The 21,695-nt window shown below is 35.2% G+C and overlaps 1 protein-coding gene across 6 annotated transcripts in view; it reads right to left on the bottom strand.

The window, feature by feature from the left end:
- LOC138715203 (uncharacterized) overlaps window positions 1-21,695 on the bottom strand; it is a 120,418-nt gene that overhangs the window by 15,978 nt on the left and 82,745 nt on the right. For 5 of the 6 annotated variants that reach the window (XM_069847849.1, XM_069847844.1, XM_069847847.1 and 2 more), the window contains 5 exons: window positions 19,355-19,663; window positions 7,603-7,716; window positions 4,849-5,153; window positions 2,030-2,298; window positions 367-553 (listed from right to left, as the gene is read on the bottom strand). In XM_069847849.1, the coding sequence (XP_069703950.1) occupies window positions 367-553; window positions 2,030-2,298; window positions 4,849-5,153; window positions 7,603-7,716; window positions 19,355-19,663 (1,184 nt within the window). The remainder of the gene's footprint in view (window positions 1-366; window positions 554-2,029; window positions 2,299-4,848; window positions 5,154-7,602; window positions 7,717-19,354; window positions 19,664-21,695) is intronic. The other variant, XM_069847846.1, reaches the window with a different exon arrangement.

Below are 21,695 nucleotides of genomic sequence, written 5' to 3'. Positions count from 1 at the left end.
TGAATTTCAATAGTGCTAAAAATACTTCAGAAGAGCAAATAAGTTGAAAGGCACCAAGTTGTAACAGCATGAGAATGAACCTTGTCCCTGAATGAGAGGACTCCAGGCAATATTTACCGGCCATTTCTAACCCACGTCAAAATCCAGTATTAGAGGTAGCACATTGGGCTCACATGGATGGTCTAAAAGCTAATAAGGTTTTCTCATCTTTCACCCACAATTCGTCCATCTGTTGAGATGATTTTTTATGTCATATTTTCTTAGAATATTTTACAGAACATTAATGCTTTATCACTTTATCATAGAGATCCTTCTAAAACACAGTTCAACATAATACTTGTCTGTACAAAAATTCTATTAACTTACCGTCCTTGTCTATCTTGTCCTCCTATAGCATAGAGCATGTCATTGCTCACTACTAATCCAAAGTTTTTCCTCGGTGTCGACATTCCTGTCTCACTGAACCAAGCCCGAGAGACTGGGTCAAAACTCCAGACAGTGCTCACCACTATAGACTTCCCTCGTACGTCGTCATCTCGAGGATCAGCACCACCTATCCACGATGAAAAGCATATGTCAACAATAACATGTATTGTACAATTACTACAAAAATATGTTTAGTTATAGAATGATGGTACTATAACAAATACTCCTAAATCAACACCTATAAATATAATCCATTACGACGAAGTGAATAGAAATGACTAGAATCATTTGAAACGTGAATATGGAGAAGGATGGAGCATGTGAAATGGACAGACGGAATAAGAAACGAAGCTGTGTTGGAAAGAGTGAGTGAAGAAAGAATGATGCTGAAACTGATCAAGAAGAGAAAAAGGAATTGGTTGGGTCACTGGCTGAGAAGAAACTGCCTTCTGAAGGATGCACTGGAAGGAATGGTGAACAGGAGAAGAGTTCGGGGCAGAAGAAGATATCAGATGATAGACGACATTGAGATATATGGATCATATGCGGAGACTAAGAGGAAGGCATAAGATAGAAATGACTGGAGAATGCTGGGTTTGCAGTGAAAGATCTGCCCTTGGAGAGAACACTATGAATGAATGAAATGTAATCCAATCCCTCCTCCTCCTCCTCCTCTTCTACAGAGATAAAGTATTGTGAAACCAAGCAATCATTTTGGGACATGACGGATAACTGAATAAGTACCGGTGGCCTATATACAAAAAAAAAAGTTAATATTTCATGGTGAAAGTGCAGCTATGTGAAGCTTATTTCTCTATCACCTGCTCATAACTAAATAAACATAAAAACTGTGTGGATTTTCTTTATTAAAACATAACACAAATAATACACTAATTTTAGTTTCGAATACTCACTGAAAACGAAAGTTCGTGCGAAGTTTCTAATGTGCCAACACATACGGCCCGAACATAACTAAATAAACATAAAAACTGTGTGGATTTTCTTTATTAAAACACACCACACAACACAAATAATACACTAATTTTAGGTTCGAATATTCACTGAAAACGAAAGTTCGTGGAAACTTTCTAATGTGGCAACACTGATGACCAGAACATAATTAAACAAACATAAAAACTGTGTGTGTATTCTTTAATGAACATCATCACACAACACAAATAATACATTAATTTTAGGTTCGAATATTCATTGAAAATGAAAGTTCGTGCGAACTTCCTAATGTGGCAACACTGATGGCCCAGGCTGTGGCAGATTTAAACTTTTTTTTCTGGCCCAGCCAAAAGTGCCGCTGTTTTTGGTATTGCCTGTTATTTGGGTGCTGGTTACGAGGGATTTTACTGTATATCTTCAGACATGGAATCGAAAAAGCACCCCAGAGTTGGCAGAAAATCATAAATAACGTAGGAGACTATATTACTAATTAATTTCTGTCTCCTATTAATTTCAAATAATTTTGTCACAGCGAAAAAACGCTTCGAACTTTTGCATTAACACAATGTAACCAATGTTGGACTCCTCATGCAAAGGTTATGACCAACCCCATATAGTAAAGCAATAATACTAAAATAATAGGTGTACGTACCCACTAGGTAGACGCGACCTTTCAGATAAGCAGCAGAATGGTGATGACGAGGTTCAGGTAGTTCTCCAACAATATCCCACGAGTTCGTTTCTGCTTGGTAACGGTAAATATGTTTGCCTGTGTTAAGGGCAACACCATACTGGGAGTGAGGATCAATACCTCCAAAAACGAGTACTGTTCCACTGTCAGGACAAAAGAGCGACCCTTCTGCCAAATAATTCTTATTTGATTGTCCCTGCTTGTTAGTACTCATTGCGTAACTGCAACAACTGAAAAGAATATTTACTTTTAATGAGCATTCAAATAGGCTTACACTAAAATATATATACTGTATACTTATCAGTAGTTAATTTGTAGTCAAAAAATCATTGTTGTTTTTGTTAATATTTTTAATAGCAATGATAGTACATTCAAACAAATTAAATATTTCTTAGAACAAAAGTTCATAGACACAATGCTTTAAACAGGCTGCTAAAGATGCCCAGTGCTATGCTGACATTTATTTTTCGTTTTGAATTTCATACTAGCACATGCTAATGTGCACAAAGCAATGTTTAAATATAAAGTTTTAAAATTTAATCATTTATTCTTGTTTGTACTGTCCTTCTGTTCTCTCTCTTGTTTCATGTGCCTGGAGTCCTCTCGTTCAGGGGGGCAAAGTTCATTCTCATGCTGTTACAACTTAATGCCTTTCAACTTAACTATTCTTCCGAAGTATTTTTAGCACTATTAAAATTCACTGACTTTTCAATAACTCTATATTTCAAATGCACTACGATGTAATATACAGGGTGAAGTAATGTTGTTGTTATTTTCTAATGCCAGGCGTTTGACAATAAAGTCATTTGACCTCTTGCACTCCAATATTTTTCAAAGCTATTATCATGGCCAGCCACTGAAGCACAGATTTTGAGGTGTTCCGAATCAATTTCTTGGTTTGAGTTGCACAATGAGCAGTTAGGGGACTGATATATTCCAATTCTATGCAGGTGTTCGGCCAAACAATCATGGCCTGTTGCCAATCTAAATGCAGCTACAGACGATTTTCGTGGTAAATCGGGAATTAACTGTGGATTTTGATGCAGAGAGTTCCATTTTTTCCCTTGAGATTGTGTTATCAAATTTTGTTTGTTGAAGTCTAAGTATGTAGATTTAATAAATCTTTTCACAGAGTACTACGTACATTTAGTGACAGGTCAGTGAAGTAATGTAACTGTGTATATTTTAACGACTCCTAGAAGTTTCACTCAATTTTTGCCACCCATGCCTTCTTTCTCCCATTCAATTTTACCGTAAGACATTAATAACAATTTTTTTCGTTATTTATTTATTTCGTCTAATAATTTCAAACTCGGAATATGTATTATATGTCTTTCTCGTGTTAAATTCTATCGTACCTGGTTAACATGTTTCGGTCTGCTATCGACCTTCTTCAGAACTGGCCGTTGCTGGTCTTGGCTGGTCAATTTCAGAACACACACACTCTTTGACTCCACATTACACTACACAAACACACTCCCACAGGAAACAAAACAAAAGGCGCCAAGACCAGCAACAGCCAGTTCTGAAGAAGGTCGATAACAAACCGAAACATGTTAACCAGGTACGATAGAATTTAACATGAGAAAGATATATAATACATATTCCGAAGTGATATAGTGTTAAAAGTTGTGTAATCAAGATGTATAATTTCAGACTATTAACAATTTACACTTTAAAGTGTGAACAGGAATCCGCAGGTTCAGAGATAGTCCAGGGCACGGCCTGTCTTCTTGAATTATCCATATTGTTGTGTGATAGCAATTAATCCTTCTTCCTTTGTGCCTTTTTTACCCTCTTTCCAGCCTAACTTCAGTAATCATTCTGTCTGTGTCATCATGCTTGCTTATAATTTCTCAAATAAGATGGTCGATGTTTCTTGTTAACTTTGCACTGAAATCTGTGATGTTATGCCTCCATTGTGGGTTCTTTGCTCGCCATATTGTGCAGCATAGATTCGGACTGTAGCGAGGTGCTGCTGCATGGCCACGTCGAACTCTCTGCCAGCATCTTCTCTGGGGCCGTCCTTTACATTTTTAGCGTTCCTAAGAACTTATTGCTTCTGTGAGGATTTTCCATAATATTGAAAGAAAGTGTTATATGTAACATTTTAAACAAAATTAATGTAGCGCCTATTTTGAAATAAAAATGTTGTAGAGATTTCCGGCTTATGAATAATATTCTAACTGAAAGAAACAGCAAAGATATAAAGACATTATGTTCCTTATTATTCGTATATGTAAATGGTCTTCAAACAAAAGATCTTTCATATCGAAAGTACAGAGTTATGTGGTTTAAAGATGGCATTACAGTGTATTAAACAATCCACCATGAATCAAAGCTTCTCTGAAACAAGAAGAAGAAAACGAACGCCGGTGGACATATTTACTGAGAAATAAGGGATGTTAAAATTATTTCAAGTGAGTCAAGGTTAAATAAGTACCTACCAGTATCTGCAAAAAATAAATAAATAAAAAATAAACACTCTTGCAATACCAGTAATAAGTTGGTTCGCAAGCAGTAGAAAATCTATAAAAGCATACCGGTATTCGTATATTTGCTAAAGTCTCTTCTTCCTAATCTCAGACTCCCTTCCCCCTCCCAACAAATGAAAATGTGTAGGCCTAGTTAGTATACTGCTGTACTGTTGAACTTTCCACTACAAACTGACAGAAATGGATGATGATGATGATGATGATGATGATGACATAACAATACATTTGGTAGAAAGCTAATGAGTAATTTTTCTTATAAGAGTATGCACAAATTATAACACTTACTTTTCCTGGAAGAGCCTGTCTTTTGTTTTAATAGTATACACACAGATGGGATCTTGCGACATTATGCTTGTATCAACAGTGTCGGGCATTGTTGATAATGGCAGACTTTTCTCACTAGCATGTGGAGGTAGTTCTGGATGTGGCATGTCTGCTGTAGAATCATTACTAGAAGCAAATGACGCCTGGACCTCCGAGAATTCTCTGTCATCATCATCATCGCCATCAACATTATTTAATTGAGTCATTGTCAACTCCCTCTCTTCCTGTGCCTGAAGAACTTCTCGTACTTGTGTCTCCAATTCTGTCTAGGAAATGAAATAGTTTGATTTAAGAACAAAAGAATATCAACGAAACTGTAGATTGTAAATAAGTACATCATTGCATTCTACTGGAATGCTAGGCGACAAATGTAATCATCCTCCAATTTCGGCCATTAGAAGAAGAAAAAAGAAGAAGACAAATAAATGAACGAAGACAATGTACTGAACATAGCATAAAACATAACATACGGTAATATAAAACATAGTACGGTATAGCATAACATAACATTGGTATTTAAAAAAACACGCACGCACACACACACACACACACACACACACACACATACACACACACAGATACTGTTCTCCAACCAGGAGATTAACCGTGAAAGGAATGTGCTTACTATTGCGTCATCTATTGGAGCGAAGTAGATAGATAATATTACCGTTGTAACATCAGTTTAAAAAACATGCGCTCTCCTGCATATGTTATTTCCTGTATGGAGAGATTAAAAGACCAGGAGATTAACCGTGATCTAATTTTGTTAACTAGGGTAGTATAAATATGTGTGTATCAGTGTTATTGTTTGTGCTGTGAGAGTTAGCCAATGGAGATGCGTGTACTCACGTATGTGTCCTTATGACATCAACATTCATTCATAGCTGCATCTCATTCCCCTGAGACTTTCTCCTGTTTGGAGTACAGTATATACAGGGAATCTCTGAAGTGACGCAGAGCTTGTAGCCCAAGCTGAACTCAGGGAGATACATTTTGCTATCACTGATGAGTGGGTGTGAGGAAGACAGTCAGCTGGCAGGTGGTTGGTTACACAAGCTGTATTCAGTCATAGTCATGATATCGCACTGTGAATGTGCGAATACGCACAATTTATAACGAAGAGTGTTACTTGTTAAAAAGTATTACAGATATCATTCTACATGAAAGTGTCGTCATTTGTTTCAATACGAGTTCCCAGATAAAAATCTTCCTAATAGATTCACAATCTGTAAATTAGTGGAAAAGTTTGAAGAAAGAGATTCTGTTCTAAATAAAAGAAACTCTGGTAGGCCTCGAGTTCTTACTGAAAAGAATTAGATAATATAGGTGCCAGGTTCAAACAATTTTCATGAAAACATTTAAAATGCCTAGCTCAGAAAACTAGGGTATTTAAATCGTCAGCAGCGAGAGCAACCAAGAAATGTTACTTATATCCATACAAGACACAAGTCAACCATAAATTATGTAAATATGATCCAGCCTCAAAAATAAAATTAATGTAATTGGTTTCTCCAGTCTGAGTAAGATAGCAAATTAAATAAGGTAAGTTTTTTTGCCATGGTTATAAGATTGTTTTAACTGGGGAGAGCTTCAGCTGAGGCAGCATGCATTCGTTAGATGCTGCGCGATCTTACAGACACACTGTACAATCATTCATACACATATGCATGATTGCATATGACTGCATGCAAGTCCATGCGCATGCGTGCATTTACATAAATTAGCAAAGAAATGAGTAGGCCTACACATATACAAGGTCTGTCTACAAAGTATCCAGCCATTAAATAAAAGTAAACCCAAAAAGGATAGCGGCTCCCTAGTCTCTTTTAAAGTAGGTAATTCTCACTGGCATGTCACACAGTAAATCCATGTAATAATATGGCGAATTCTCGGCTTCATCTCGCCAAATACCATCTGCTATCACCAATTTTATCGACGCTAAATATAAAATAAGTACTCAGGGATGTATCGTAAAGAAAACAGTACCATGGCACATCGTGAAAAGTTTATTATTATTATTATCATTATTGATTATTAATACTGCTGTTATTATACATACTACTAATTTATATTTATAAAATACAAAGCTGAATAAGAAGCAAGTAAAATAATAACTATTATTTTAGAAAGTAAAAAATAAAAAAAGCAGAGCATTCCCAGCTTACAGAAAAGAGTACCAGAGGAGCGCCCTGGCCCATCCTGGTACGACTATATCCGTTAGTACTTGATACAGTGTAGTTAAATAACCGATCAAACATACGGTATGTTTAATAATATGTTCATGCATATTTAAAAGTTTCGTTACGTAAGTTTGAGGCACTTTTGAGGGTTTATTTAAAACCCTTTAAAATGTCAATATACAATCTATTCCCCACTGTACATGTTACAACCAACCAAGTTTTACCTCGAACTTCGAATGATTTGAAGGAGAACATTAGACGCAAAATCAACGGTACTGACAATGCAATGTTCCAGCAAATGGTCAGGAACATGAAACGACTTGTTAAGTTGTGCCTTAAGACAGAGGGAGGTTATTCTCAGCACTTAATGTAAAGGCAAAGCAATCTCCCAGAGATACAGTACATTTAAGATGCAATACAACGTTATTAGCACCATTCTCGTACATAATGAAAAGTATGAGTTTTATAATATGAGTCACATTGCATCAATACTGATTACCGAATTAATCATGGCCTGAAATATATAGATACATACTGAAGCAACAGCTCCGTCATTAGATCTCAAATCTGTCACAACCTCCTCATACTGCTCAGCTGTGGCTAGAGATCCGCCTCGTGAAAGATAATCACTGGATGTATACTTGTCCATCTGCAACAAAGACAAGTTTAAGTGTTAGTTTGAAAATTTCATTTGGAATATAATCAGCAGATAACCTTACTCATTAATTTATGTATTATTCATTTAGTCCACTGCTTGGAGTAACAGTTAGCGTGTCTGACTGTGAAACGAGCAAGCAAGGGTTCAAATACTGGTAGGGACAAGTTACCTGGTTGAGGTTTTTTTCAGGGGTTTTTCCTCAACCAATTGAAGCAGAATTGCTGGGTAACTTTCGGCGTTGGACCTCGGACTCATTTCACCAATATCCATTCACATATTATCATCGGTGCATCCAGCCCGCGTTTAGTTCACGGTGCGGTGTGCTATATACGGTGTGCACAGAGTGGTAAGCACAATAAGTGTCAGACTACAGTGCAAGTCTTCGGGTCCCTCCTCCATACAAGAGATAAAAAAAAAGTATTCATTTCATTCATTCATTCGTTCGTTAAATTATATTTAATTTATAAAGCAAATTTCACCAAGACTATGAATAGGCGAATTAGTGAGAAATTGGACTACCTGAGAAGGCTGCTTAAAAACATAATTTCTTACGTACTCCATGAATAACAATTACAGGAATAAAATTGACAATGCAACCTTTGCAAGACTTTCTCTATACATTTTCTTTAATTACTATACTACCCAAGCTCAGATGTTTTTGTAGAATATTTTCCTGAAAATTATCTTAGTTCACAAAAAAATGAACAGGTTACCTTTCAAAAACTTAACAGAAAATATTTCGGTGCATTATACGGAAATGGTACAGAAGTACCTGCACAGGGTCAAAACATTTATTCGATACCCATGGAGCCGTCTGCAATAAAATAAATAAATAAATACAGTATTAACATGTTTTCGAGAACTATATCTTCGTTGTCTTCGCAGATGAAACTATGGGAACGTGGTGTCATGAGGCCAAAACTCTTATATCCAATACTGACAGTGAACTAAAGTTTCTTACCATAGACCCACATTCTACTCAATTTCTGCGACAGCATATAGGAACTGCCATTCAATGTATGTTTGCCGACACCACTGTTCTGCGTGAAATTTTCTGTTACCTATAATATCATTCCTGCTATATTTTCAGTGTATTACTTTCAAATAAAATATATACATGGGTCATTCAACAATTAATGGCAATAATGTTTGTATGTGGTGCTATTGGCGTTAAATGATGCAAACTGATAACAATGAGAAAGAAAAGCATCTGATGTGTGTTATCTGTGAGTTTGAAGACAATAATCTCATTTATAAAATATTTGTAATGAGTTTAATTTGTAGACTTATCTGTAGTGCTCTAAAATGTTTAGCAAATACGAACAAAGATGCTTCATTAAAATTCAGATTGCAAGAGGCAAGAATGCTCGACAATGTCATACAATATTACTGGAAGCTTGTGATGGAGAGACTTCACCATATCGTACATTGGCTAGGTGGGCACATGCTTTCCGCAATGGGAGGGAAGATGTTCACCAAAAACGTGGAGCTGGCAGACCGCAATTGACAAGTGGTGATGTGCATGTGAACACTGTAAGAGCACTGCTGGAAGAACACTGTTGTTGGACTTGTATTGAACTAGCAAGAGATGTTGGAATTGCTCCTGGTACGATTCTTCACATACTTAAGAAGAAGTTAAATATTAGGAAAATCTGCGCTTGGTGGGTTCCACATAATCTTAAAGAGGAAAACATGTGGCAGAGAATAGAAACAGCGAGATTGCACTTAGAACGTTATGGACGTGAAGACGAGCGTTTCCTTCGACATATCATAATTTTAGATGAAACCTGGGTTCGATGCTACGAACCAGAATTGAAGAGACAATCAAATGAGTGGTGACATAATGATTCCCTACGGCCAAAAAAGTATCGGTAAGAACAGGATCCACTTAAATTCATGTTCATTATTGCTTATGATTTTGACGGTGTCCTTGTCACTCATTCAGTTCCTGCAGGAAATCATGTGAATGGTGCATTTTACAGTTACTTTCTGAACACCATTTACAACCAGCTGTGTGCCGTAAACATCCAAATCTCCTGAATTCTCATCCTATTGTGCTACATGATGGTGCTCGCTCTCGCTGTGGTTAATTTACTTCCCAGACGGAACTCGGAAATTCTGGAACATTCTCCATATTCCTCAGATATGAGCCCATGTGATTTTTACCTTTTCGCAAAAATGAAATTACCACTTAGAGGAGTTCACTTTAGAACCAGACAAGTAATTATAGTAGCAGTAAAGCAGTCTATTCGAAGATTAGCACAACAAGACGCTGTGGATGGCATTCGTCATCTCCCTGAAGTGTGGAGGTGGGTTCTTCATTTGGAGGAGATTACTTCTGAGCACTGCAACAATGTGACTGTTCCAAAAATGTTTTCTTTGTTGTTAATTCAAATGTTGCCACTATTATATTGAATAACTCATGTATAATGTAGTCTAACTATCGACATGTATTGTCTTCATGTGAATAAGAGTGAGCTGCATCAGTCATATTACAATTTTTTTTTACTAGTTGGCTTTTGGTAGACCTATATTTTGTAACTGAATTTGGTTTTATGTCTGATACCTGTAATATCAACAAAACTTATAGAATTGCTTTGTTCTTTTTCAAATATATATTTTAAATTTTGATATAACTTTTTTAAGGTTTATATTATGTTATCATGTACGATATTTCTTTATTGAAAGCGCTAAGCCTATCTTTGTAACTTGTTTATATATTTCGAAATTGTTTATATTTATACAGAGTGTCTCACAACAATGTTTACACTTTTGAACGTTAAGAACAGAGAAAGTATTAAAGATAACCTGATCAAACTGTTAGTATTTGGCACTTCCATGACTAGAGTGCGTAGCCATTAATTTGTTTTTGTTTTATTTTCATTTGGTTGCCAGTAGCGACAGGTAATTAACAAGATGGCTCAGACATTTTCTTTTGAGCAACGTAAATGGATTTATAGTGCTTTTTGGAAATGTGAGAATATGATTGAGATGCAGAGATGATGACGGGCAGAATTTGATATTACGCCACCATTACATATAACAATTACGAAATTACGCGACAAATTTGAGAGAGAAGGAACTGTGAGTGATCTGAAGAAGGGACGGTGTGGCAGGGAGAAAACAGTAGAGGACGAAATTGGGATGGAAGCAGTGTTACAGACTTTCACAAGATCTCCTAAGAAGTCCATATGGCAAGCTTCGCGTGAGTCAGGTTTAAGGAAAATCAAATGTTCATCGCATTTTAAAGCAAACAAAGTGAAAACCTTACACTCCCAGGTTGCCCCACACAATGAATGAGAATGATCCAGATAGGCACCTCCAATTTTGTGAATGGATTTGCGATAATGAACAGTTTACGGATTTGATTTTGTGGTATGATGAGGCGACTTTTAAATTAAATGGAACCATTAATCGCCACAACTGTGTGTACTGGACAAGAGATAATCACCTTGTTATGGAAGAATGGGCTGTTAATCTTCCTTGGTTATCAGTGTAGTGTGGTATGTCTGTTAGAGGACTTATAGGACCATTCTTTTTTGAAGGAACACTGGCAGGTGAAAGACACCTTAACATGTTGCGAGAAACAATTATGCCAGCGGTTCACCAACTCTATCCAAATGAAAATTGTTTTTTTCAACAACACGTAGCACCGTCACATTACCATCGAAACGTGCGGGAATTCCTGGATGAAACATTTGTTGAGAGGTGGATAGGCCGACGAGGATGAGTCGAGTATCCACCCAGATCTCCCGACTTAACGCCCTTAGATTTCTACCTGTGGGGAAAACTGAAGGACATTGTCTACACCACAAAACCACATATGCTGGATGCCATGGGAGAGGCTGTTGTGAGCGCCTGTGAATCCATTCATATTGAAACCATATCACATGTTTTTCGTTGTGTTCCAGAGTGTTGCAGATGATGTATTGCTGCCAATGGAGGTCATTTTGAACACCTTCAACATTGAAGTTTTGTGACATAAAAACTCATAGTTCCAGTTATTTTTGTTCTAGTTATTAACGTTCAAAAAGTGTAAACATTATTGTGGGACACTGTATAATGAACCTGTTGTATATCAAGATAATGACAGTTGTCACTTCTAATAAGTATAACATATATGCCATATGTTAATGTGTTATACTGTGTACCATACAATGTGTAAACAATGTTATGTATTGTTATGTTGAATATAACATGATTTTCTCTCAGTACCGGCAGTACACAACATATAGGCCTAATATACAATCAATATAAATATAAATCTTAATCTTAATTTTACATTAACTTTTTATTAAACAATAATTTATATCCATTACTCCAGTAACACATTCAATGGTAATTACACTTATTCTTGTTTCTAACCATTTCAAATAAATTAATATAATTTGAATGAAACTATATTCTCCTTTTCGAATGGAGTATACTACAAACTAAAATTCTTAAGGTAAGAGATATGCATTGTAAGTGCTCCAAAAGATACAACAGAAATAATGGCATAGATGTATCGGTACTTGGGTACAATTAATAAAACTTAAGAGTTCAAATATTTCGCCAGTACTAATCTTAATGTCTCACAACTATATCAAAAAAAGAGAGGGGAGGATCAATACACGTATTAAAACCTGTCCCTTCTAGTTTTAAAAAAAGAAATGTTAATATTTATTATATTCTACAATTAAAGTAAACGTGTAATACGTGATTAGTGTATATTATAAATATGTTAAGTGCACAGTCATTTCTTAAAAGTTTGAATGATGGCATCTGAAACATAATAATCTTGAAAACTGAAGAGCAAAATTTTAAGTTACGCAATACTTTCTTGCGATTTATTTTAATTATAATTTATGTTGTACCGGTAGGCCTACTTTTCTCTGCAGCAAATGTAAAAGAAAAAATAAAAATTATTACTTTTGCTCGTTATTTTTTAACTATATATGTTCAGAGACAGATACATCATACATAATGTATATAGTCCACACCTGTGGAGTAACAGTAGCACGTGCTGGACCCCGGACTCATTTCATCGGCATTATCACGTTCACCTCATTCAGATGCTAAATAACCAAAGATGTTGATAAAGCATCGTAAAATAACCTACTAAAAAAATGTATGTACTGTATTGGCTTGAATCTATTAATGTCCCAAAGAAAGTCTAAACTTTTTCGCGTTTCTAGCGAAGAACGTGGAAAGTACAGGGCCAGAGCCAGGGCGTGGTGTTGTAGCTAGCAACATTCCCCCTCCACTCATTCTGGAGGCAGACAGCAGACAGACAAAGATTTTGTGTTCATTACTGATAAGTACAAAAGTGTTTACAATACAATGACAACTGCGAAACGGTCTATGTGGCAATGCTTGCCTTGTGACACCAAAAAGGCGAAATGAATTCAGTTTCTATTTGCTGATCCATGTGGTTAGCGAGTATAAGGGAGTTCAAGAACAGATATTACTGAGCTGTGAGAAGTCGGTTCTTTGATTGCAACAACTTTGAATATACCACGACCCCAAGTTTTTTAATGTTCCACATGGAAGAAATGGAAATGTAACTCAATATAATAAGACCTACACTTTCATTGAAAATGAAAAATGGAAAAAAAAACTTATCTTCTAAACTGGAACTGGATTATTCTTCAGACTGGTAATCACTGTCACCCATACCATTATAAATTCGGTACTTTTTTAAATTCTTTATAATTTAACAAGTGTTAATCACATTCTATGCTGTAATTAACCACTGGACAAGCAACTGTAGTTGATTGTTTTTTTTTTTTCAATTTTTTTGTTGAGATCAGATCATGGTTCCTATTATGCAACCATCATTATACACTATGTTAAACTCTTCCTAAGGAGCAATTACCTCTCAGGGGCCTGTTTCATTAAAGTACAGTAAAAAAACTCTAGCAGCTTACTACAGTTAATTTAGATTTCTACCCAAGTTAATTTTCACGTTTAAAAAATGTTTGAATACCTTAGTAAAATTGTTACTTTAACAGACCATAGACTATAGTTTTATAGTTGACAATGTTTATGAATAGATCATCTAGTAGGATGACATGTATAATAGGAGGCCATGGTTATTGTTCATGCTGAAGATATGGAACAATGTTTTCTAGTACCATTTGAAATTGCTGAAAACTTAACCTAAAACGTTCAATGAATTCATAAGTATTTTCAAATATATCAAACGTTGTTCTTGGACTAATTCTTCTTTGTCTCCTATATTCCACAACAACTTCATCATTGTCACTTGATTGTGAAAACATTTTTTGATAATTTTGTTCCTTTTTACTTAAATATTATGTACTATACTGCGTTTCATAACGTCTGATAGGCGACTAAACATTGCCAACAGAGAAAGGAAGGAGCATAATTGCTAATCAATCAATGGCAGAGTCACATTCCAGACTTATCTTGAAGTGGGCAGTCTGAAGCGTTCTACCTCTGCTCAAACTTCAAGATATGCCTGGAATGTGACCTCTGCCATGGGTTGATTAGTAATTATCCTTCTCCCATCCACTGCCAGCAATGTTTACATCGCCTGTCAGACATTATGGAATGCAGTATAGTACCATACTTAATTTTACCCAGCTATGGAGTTTGGTAAAAAACCTTAGCATAAAATACACGGTGTTCTGCTTAGAGGGATCGAGAAATATGTGATAGTTTCAAGTGTATACTGTAATGGTTTTATAACATAACTTTTTACATAACTTGATGTAATAACTCTCCGAGTTTCGGAGAATGATCAATACAACTCGATGTGTGCACTTCGAGTTACCTTGCAAGCATCTAAACAGTACTCAACCTCCTGTCAAGTGTCCTATAACATTTGTGGAGTGACTACCTCAACTGCATTTGTAATGCATTGCCTCAGTTCTTCCAAAGTGTCAACTCTAACAAGCTGGTACACAACACCCTCCACAAACCTCTAGAAAAAAGTCAAATGGAGGTCAGGTCGGGTGACCTAAGTAGCCACTTAGCCAGGCAAGGGGAACTCATCTTCTGATCAACCTAATGGAAAAGTTTGCATTCAAGAAGTCATGCACTGCTTCATAGCAATGGGGTGGAGCCCCATATTGCTGAAAAACCAATCCTGGAGGGAGTTGGTCAACAACATGTCCAAATACACAGTCCCTATCACTGTCGCCTCAATGAAGAAGAATGTTCCAATGACGAAACGTTCTACTCGTCTACTGAATGGTGCCAGGCTTGTTTCCGCGTTAAACATTTGTGTGCATGCACATGAATGTGTAACTGTTTTTAAACCATTGTTGGATAAATTTGGACAGTTTCTGCATTTTGTCAGATGTAAATCACAGCAATATCTTTATCTGATTTTAAATGGTGAGCATTTATTTCTCGATCCCTCTAAGCAGGACACGGTGTATAAAAAACACCTTTTTGTTTACCTTAGTAAAAAACTAAAGTAAATGAGAGTTTCTCTTAGTAGTTACTATAGTAATTATTTTTACCCTGGTAGTTACATGAAACACAGTTTAGTAAATACCATAGTAGGATAAAATTTACTACAGTAATTATTTAAGTCTAGTAATAATATGAAACACAATCCAGAAAACTAGTCCAGTAATAACCAAGATTTACTAGGACTTAGTACAGTAAACTTTTATGAAACAGACCCCTGGTATTATATTCGAGCACAGGAGAAGGGCTGGATGTCTGAGATAGTGGTTCACTGACTTAATTTGCTAATAAACCCTTCAAGAATAACCTACGCAGTGAATATAATCAGTTGAAATAGTTTGTGTGTCCTACAAAGTTGACTTCTTTTATGATCCAAAAAGACTAGGCTGCGATTACAATACGAGTATAGTTTTCACACGGCTGATTTTATGCAAAAAAAAAAAAAAGTATTAAATTCGTGTCAATACATACTGGCACCAATATTAAATTATTTATCATATTTTTTACAAGTACAGTAAAATCCCTCGTATTCGGCATCCAAATAGCCGGCAATACCGAAACAATGGCACTTTTGGCTAAGCTAAGAAAAATCATTCATGCGAAAGGGAAGAGTCGGACGAAGATGTGAGTGATTTTCGTGGATCGCACATGCCGCATATTGTTTACTCTTTACATTGTTCACGCACGAAAACATAGACAGGAAACTCCGTTATATCCTGGAGTAGATCAGGTAGCATCGGTAAGCTGTCACTTGGGCCTTGCAAACAATGCGCAGAAACGATACCTTTAAATTTACTACTTGAACTCGCCCATTTCGAAGGGGTGTTGGATGAGTCTAAATAGGAAAATGTGAAACTCTCTGTTCCTACAGCGCGTAAAAGTTTAATCTCAGTGATAGATAGTGTATATATAAACAAGAAGACATTAGAGATGTGTTAAAGAGGTTCAAATCATCAAGCGCTACTTCATCTTCATAGTTGCGATGTTGGCCACACTGCTCTTCACGTCACATGGCCATTATTTAAAATTGTCATAAGGTTACCAAAACGTTTAGTAGGCTATTTTTTACGCTATTATTCATTACAATAATTATGAACTGATGAATGTACATTACCGTATTCAGTACTAAAAATAAACATTGTACGTATTTCAAAACTTTATTTTTAAATATCTATATAAAAATTAATAAATTTCAACATATTATGTTGTACCGAAGTACATATGATATTTCAGTGCAGAAATTCTGCGTCATCATATGATGATGGAAGAGTGGAATATGAAAAAAAGTTTGTGCAGTACAGTATGTCTTTACATAACCTATACATGTATTTTCCAATTATCCGGCAAAATCAGTTGCCAGATACGAGGAATTCTACTGTATTTATGAAAGTAACATCATGTAATACCGGTATTTGTTTCTATTTTTTAAAATACAGATTGACTTTCACTGAAAGTATTTTAAATATTACCTAGGTATGTGTTTGTGTTGATTGTACAAAATAACGGACTTTTAATTTGAATTCCCTATAAAAATCACACAAAAAGATTAAAACTATTATATTTTTGTCACCGATTAATCATCACATACAAAAGAAAATGATAAACCTCATTGTAAAATATAATATCGTCATTTGGACCTGCAATGTCGTTCATCGGAGTAGTAATATTTGTTTGAATAAAAGCAAGTCATTATTGACCACGAGCTCCATCATTTTCAGTCTATGCCATCATTCTGATGTGTTTCAGCAGCTTCCTGCATTTATGTTAGAAAACAGTAGGACTGCTTCTAGAAACCATCAATTTAGGTAATAATTCTTCTGTTCACACTTACTATGCATGCAGCTTACCTTAAGAAAATATTTGAATAGTTTAGCTGCCCAACACTGTTAAGAAGCAGCATGCAATGGTTCGACTTCCAATGACATCATGTTACAGAAGTAATATGCAGATGCAGAGCAATAGCCAAAGACTAGAAAATGAGGAAAAATAATGAAATTATTACTTTTTCAGTCTCAAGGCTGTTATAAGTAACTCTTCTCTCCTCTTTTTGATAAAATCTTAACCATTCAAGTTATATCCATGGGGTAGGGTTAGAAAGAGCAATATATTAACGTAGTAATTAAAACCCAGTAAACTCCTAAAAAAATCTAATATGTGATTGATTTTGAAAGAAACAATTAAAAGTATATTATTTTATTTTGAACTTCTTTTATTGTGCCATTTCTGCCTCATTTCACTGTAACACTTTGATGGCGTTGCTTTTATAGTTTGTTTCTTTTTCTTTCTTTTTTCTTCCCCACCTCCACTCAATGCAGTCCCCTCTGAGAGATCTGAATGGAAGGCAATTATTTCGAAATATTTTACACGAGTAGGCGATATATTAGTTCAAACAGGAAAATCCGAAAACAATTAATCCTGAGTCAAAGAGTCCGAGTGCCAGCTCTGAAATTGTGTTGTATGAGGAAGTGGGGAGCGGAGAAACGTGAATCAACACAGCCACATTCTTGCCGTGGTGTATATTTTCAGCCTAGTACAGTACAGTCATGTCATCACTTCTTCCATGCTGCATTCCTGCCGCGGTTTCAGAGCTGATACTAATTCTACTGCTATTGCTACAGTTCACTTCCCAGCTTTGTACCTCTGTAAGGTATATATGCAAATCGCACGATTCTATTGCCTTTAAAAAAGTGGGATTGATTGCACTAAATACTATTCTATTTCAAAACATATGCTACTATGCTACAAAGGTCTTTCACTGTGTGAACTAACGTACTGTGCGTTTTTAGGTAAAGTTATGCGTTTAATTTACTCTGCTTGTCTATAACACCCTTTTGGTACATTTTTCTCTAAGCTACACCCCGTTTCACAGGTTCTAGAACTGAGACGTAGATTGTATGCATTTTGGTTTAGAAGTGTTACCATTAAGGATAATGTAAGCACATGATTCAAATTTAAGAATTGAATTAGGGTTTATTTAACGATACTCGTAACTGCAGAGGTTGTATCAGCATCGCCAGTGTGCCGGAATTTTGTCCCGCAGGAGTTCTTTTACATGCCAGTAAATCTACTGACATGAGTCTGTCGCATTTAAATACACTTAAATGCCATTGGCCTCTTTAGGGATCGAACTCGCAACCTCGAGCATATAAGGCCAGCGCTATACCAACTACGCTGCCAAGGGTGACTTCAAATTTAAGATTCTTGCCAATATTTCACTTTATAAAATTATGAATTATGATATTATATGAACTTAACATTAACTGTGATTATTCTAATTACCGGTACGTAATTGCTTTCATTTCAAAGTACATTTTCCTCTATTTCACACGTGTCTTCTAGATCTGAAACGTAGACAGTATGTTGGTTGAGAAATGCTATACCCTTCAAAAATATTATCAGCAAACGATTCTGATTTAAAATTTTTGCTACCATTTTGTTTAATAAAATTATGAATTACGATACTACATGAACTTAATATGAACTGAAATTATCCTAATTAATTTCTATAATTTTAAATGTAGTCATTTCAAAGACTAGAATGAGACAATCGTCTTTGTAAGTAAAGTGTCAGTTACATAAACATAGGAAAAATTAATTTTTAATACTCACAATTCATCCATGATCTTTAAAACTCAGAAAATAGTGAACTTCAATCGCAGGATCATTTGCAGAAAACAAATGAAAAACAGTTCAATAATTTGTGAGGAACAAGTTATATAGTTGTGTAAATTAAATTATTATTAAATATTAACACATACATTATAGGGAAATATTAAATGACAAATAATTAAAAATATTTACACAATATAAAGCGAAAGTAAATTATATCAAACTTGAAAGCGAAATATGAAAATAATAACTGCAACGATATACATCAGGAAATAACAATTATACAAAGACAAACCAACCTCTCGTTTTGATTTTACATTATCCAAATGACAACAAAGAAATTGATAAGTATATCCCAAACAAATCACAACGAAGGTGTATTTTTAAGTAACATATAATTGCTTATTAAAGTAAAAATGTTTCTACAGAAACAATAATATTCATATTAGAAAATTAACTAAGGCTTCATATGTTCATCAACAGCTCTACTAGTAGAGCAATCTGTTCTTACAGCAGTTGCTGTTAAAAAAGCTGATGTAGATCTATGTACTTTTGTATCTACAGTATAATTCCTGTTATTATTAGTACTGGTACTTACACATTTCTTGTTATTAAAGAATTCTGCCACTGTAGGTTTTGAAGTACTTTCGACGCCATGATCAACTGAATTTTTTGTCTGACACACTGATGTTGGAATTAGGGCTACTAAGCTCGATGCCAACATACTGAGAGGTCTGTCCAGTATTTCATTACTTTCTGGTGGACAATTCTTCATAGTCGGCAATGCATGAGATTCCAGACTTTGTAGAGGTCTCTTTCTGTTCATTTTTGTATGTTTCTTCTCATGCATCCGGCATCGCCTGTAGCCATCTAGATCCCTCAGGAATTCTCGATATGTTGAATAGTTCTGAGGACAAATAAAATTTAATTTCAAATAAATCAATTTTGAGGAAACAGAGTACTAAGTGTAAAATATTAAAAATATCTGGTATCAGCGTCATCTCAACATTGCTGCCTGTTGTAGGGGTGCGTTTGCGTGTTGAAAAGTGGAGTCAAATAGTGTGTGTGTTCTGAAATTGATCTGTGTGTTGCGAATTTGTTTAGGATGTGTTTTAGTGTGTCTGTATATTTCATATTGTCTGTGCTTCAGTGGCTGGTCATGATAATATCTTTGAAAAATATTGGAGTGCAAGAGGTCAAATGACTTTATTGTTAAACACCTGGCATTAGAAAACAACAACATATTTCATATTGTTCTAGTGTGTTGAGTTTTTGGTTTTTGGGTTGTATGTGTAGGATTTCCATGTCTGTATTTATGTTATTGTATGTATGGTTAGCATTAGTTATGTGTTCGACATATGTAGATGTATTGTGTCCTCTGGTTATTGCTTTAATGTGTTCTTTGTAGCGTGTTTGAAATGATCTACCTGTCTGTCCAATGTAGAACTTGTTGCAACTATTACATGTGAGTTTGTATACCTCTGTGGTTGTATTTATTTGTTTGTGTTGTTTGTGTGTTGAGATATCTTTGTAGTGTGTTTTCTGTTCTGTATGCTATGTTGTATTTCTGCTTTCTGAATGAAGATGCGATCTTATGTGTGCTTTTGTTTTCGTATGTTAGTGTGATGTATTTCTTGTGTTCTTGTGTTTGTGTTGTGTTTCATGTGTTTTTGTGTTTGTTAAGTTTTTGTTTTGTCTTCCTTATGGTGTTGTCTATTATGTTTGGATTGTAACCATTTTCTTGTGCTATGTATTTGATTGTGTTCACTTCTTCATTGTAGTGTTGTTGGCTCATGGGTATGTTGAGTAATCTGTATATCATTATCCTGAATGCAGCATGTTTGTGTTGTATGGGGTGGTTAGATGTGTTGTGTATGTGTGTGGTGGTGGTGGTGGTTTGTTTTCTGTATATTTTGAAAACCAACCACCACCACACACATACACAACACATCTAACCACCTCATACAACACAAACAAGCTGCATTCAGGACAATGGTACACAGATTTCTTGTGGTATGTATTTGAATGTGTTCACTTCTTCATTGTAGTGTTGTTGGCTCATGGGTATGTTGAGTAAGCTCATAAAACAGATGTATGTTCTACTAAGTTCTAAGCAGTGCAGATATTCTATGTACAACGAAGTTTATTATATAGCCTACAATTTAGTTACAAAAAAAGCATACTGGTACTAAAACACTAAGCCAAAGCTTGTCACTAAAATATAAACAAAAAAATAAATTATTAGCTAAGAATTTGATAACATACAACTTCTCATGTCAAAAAATATTTACAATTTGAGAGTTATAGGGAAAAACAGAAAGAGTCAATTAGAGATGAATTTTCAGTAGAGCATCTTGAATGCTTAGGCCGGCAGCATACTGCATTGGACATTCTGTCTTGGACAGTCCAATGTGATGGTGATTACACCCATTCTTATAAGGCTGCAGCCTCATAAGAATACGTGTAATCACAGTCACATCGGACAGTCCGAGACAGAATGTCCGCTGCAGTATGCTGCCAGTCTTAAAGATTTTTATGAACGGAACATATTATTCATGAAAACAGTGATTATTTTTTCTGTATTATATTTAGTAACTCATAAAATTTCGTTCTCATACTAGTATAACATATGAATACCATAGCCAGTGTTTTAATATGTATTAGGATGTGATGGTGTTAATGTATTATTTCACTTTATTCTTTGTTTCAATAATTTACTTTAATAATTTGATTATCTAGCCTTTAGTATTATATTGTGTAATATATTCGAAAAAGAGAAGTGCATTAAAATAGTAATCATGGAAAAAAAAATTTACCTAATTTTATTATTTTTAATCAATAATATTCTCCTTCTTGAACTCTGTTTATAAAACATCAGAGTGATATACAGTAGGAAAAGAATGCCATATTAAGAAGTTTAAGGATCTTTAGACTTCACA

Source organism: Periplaneta americana, chromosome 15 (genome assembly GCF_040183065.1).
Source record: "Periplaneta americana isolate PAMFEO1 chromosome 15, P.americana_PAMFEO1_priV1, whole genome shotgun sequence".
Taxonomy (NCBI): Eukaryota; Metazoa; Arthropoda; class Insecta; order Blattodea; family Blattidae; genus Periplaneta; species Periplaneta americana.
The sequence above is the reverse complement of the archived record's forward strand: the minus strand, read 5'-3'. Positions and strand labels throughout refer to the sequence as shown.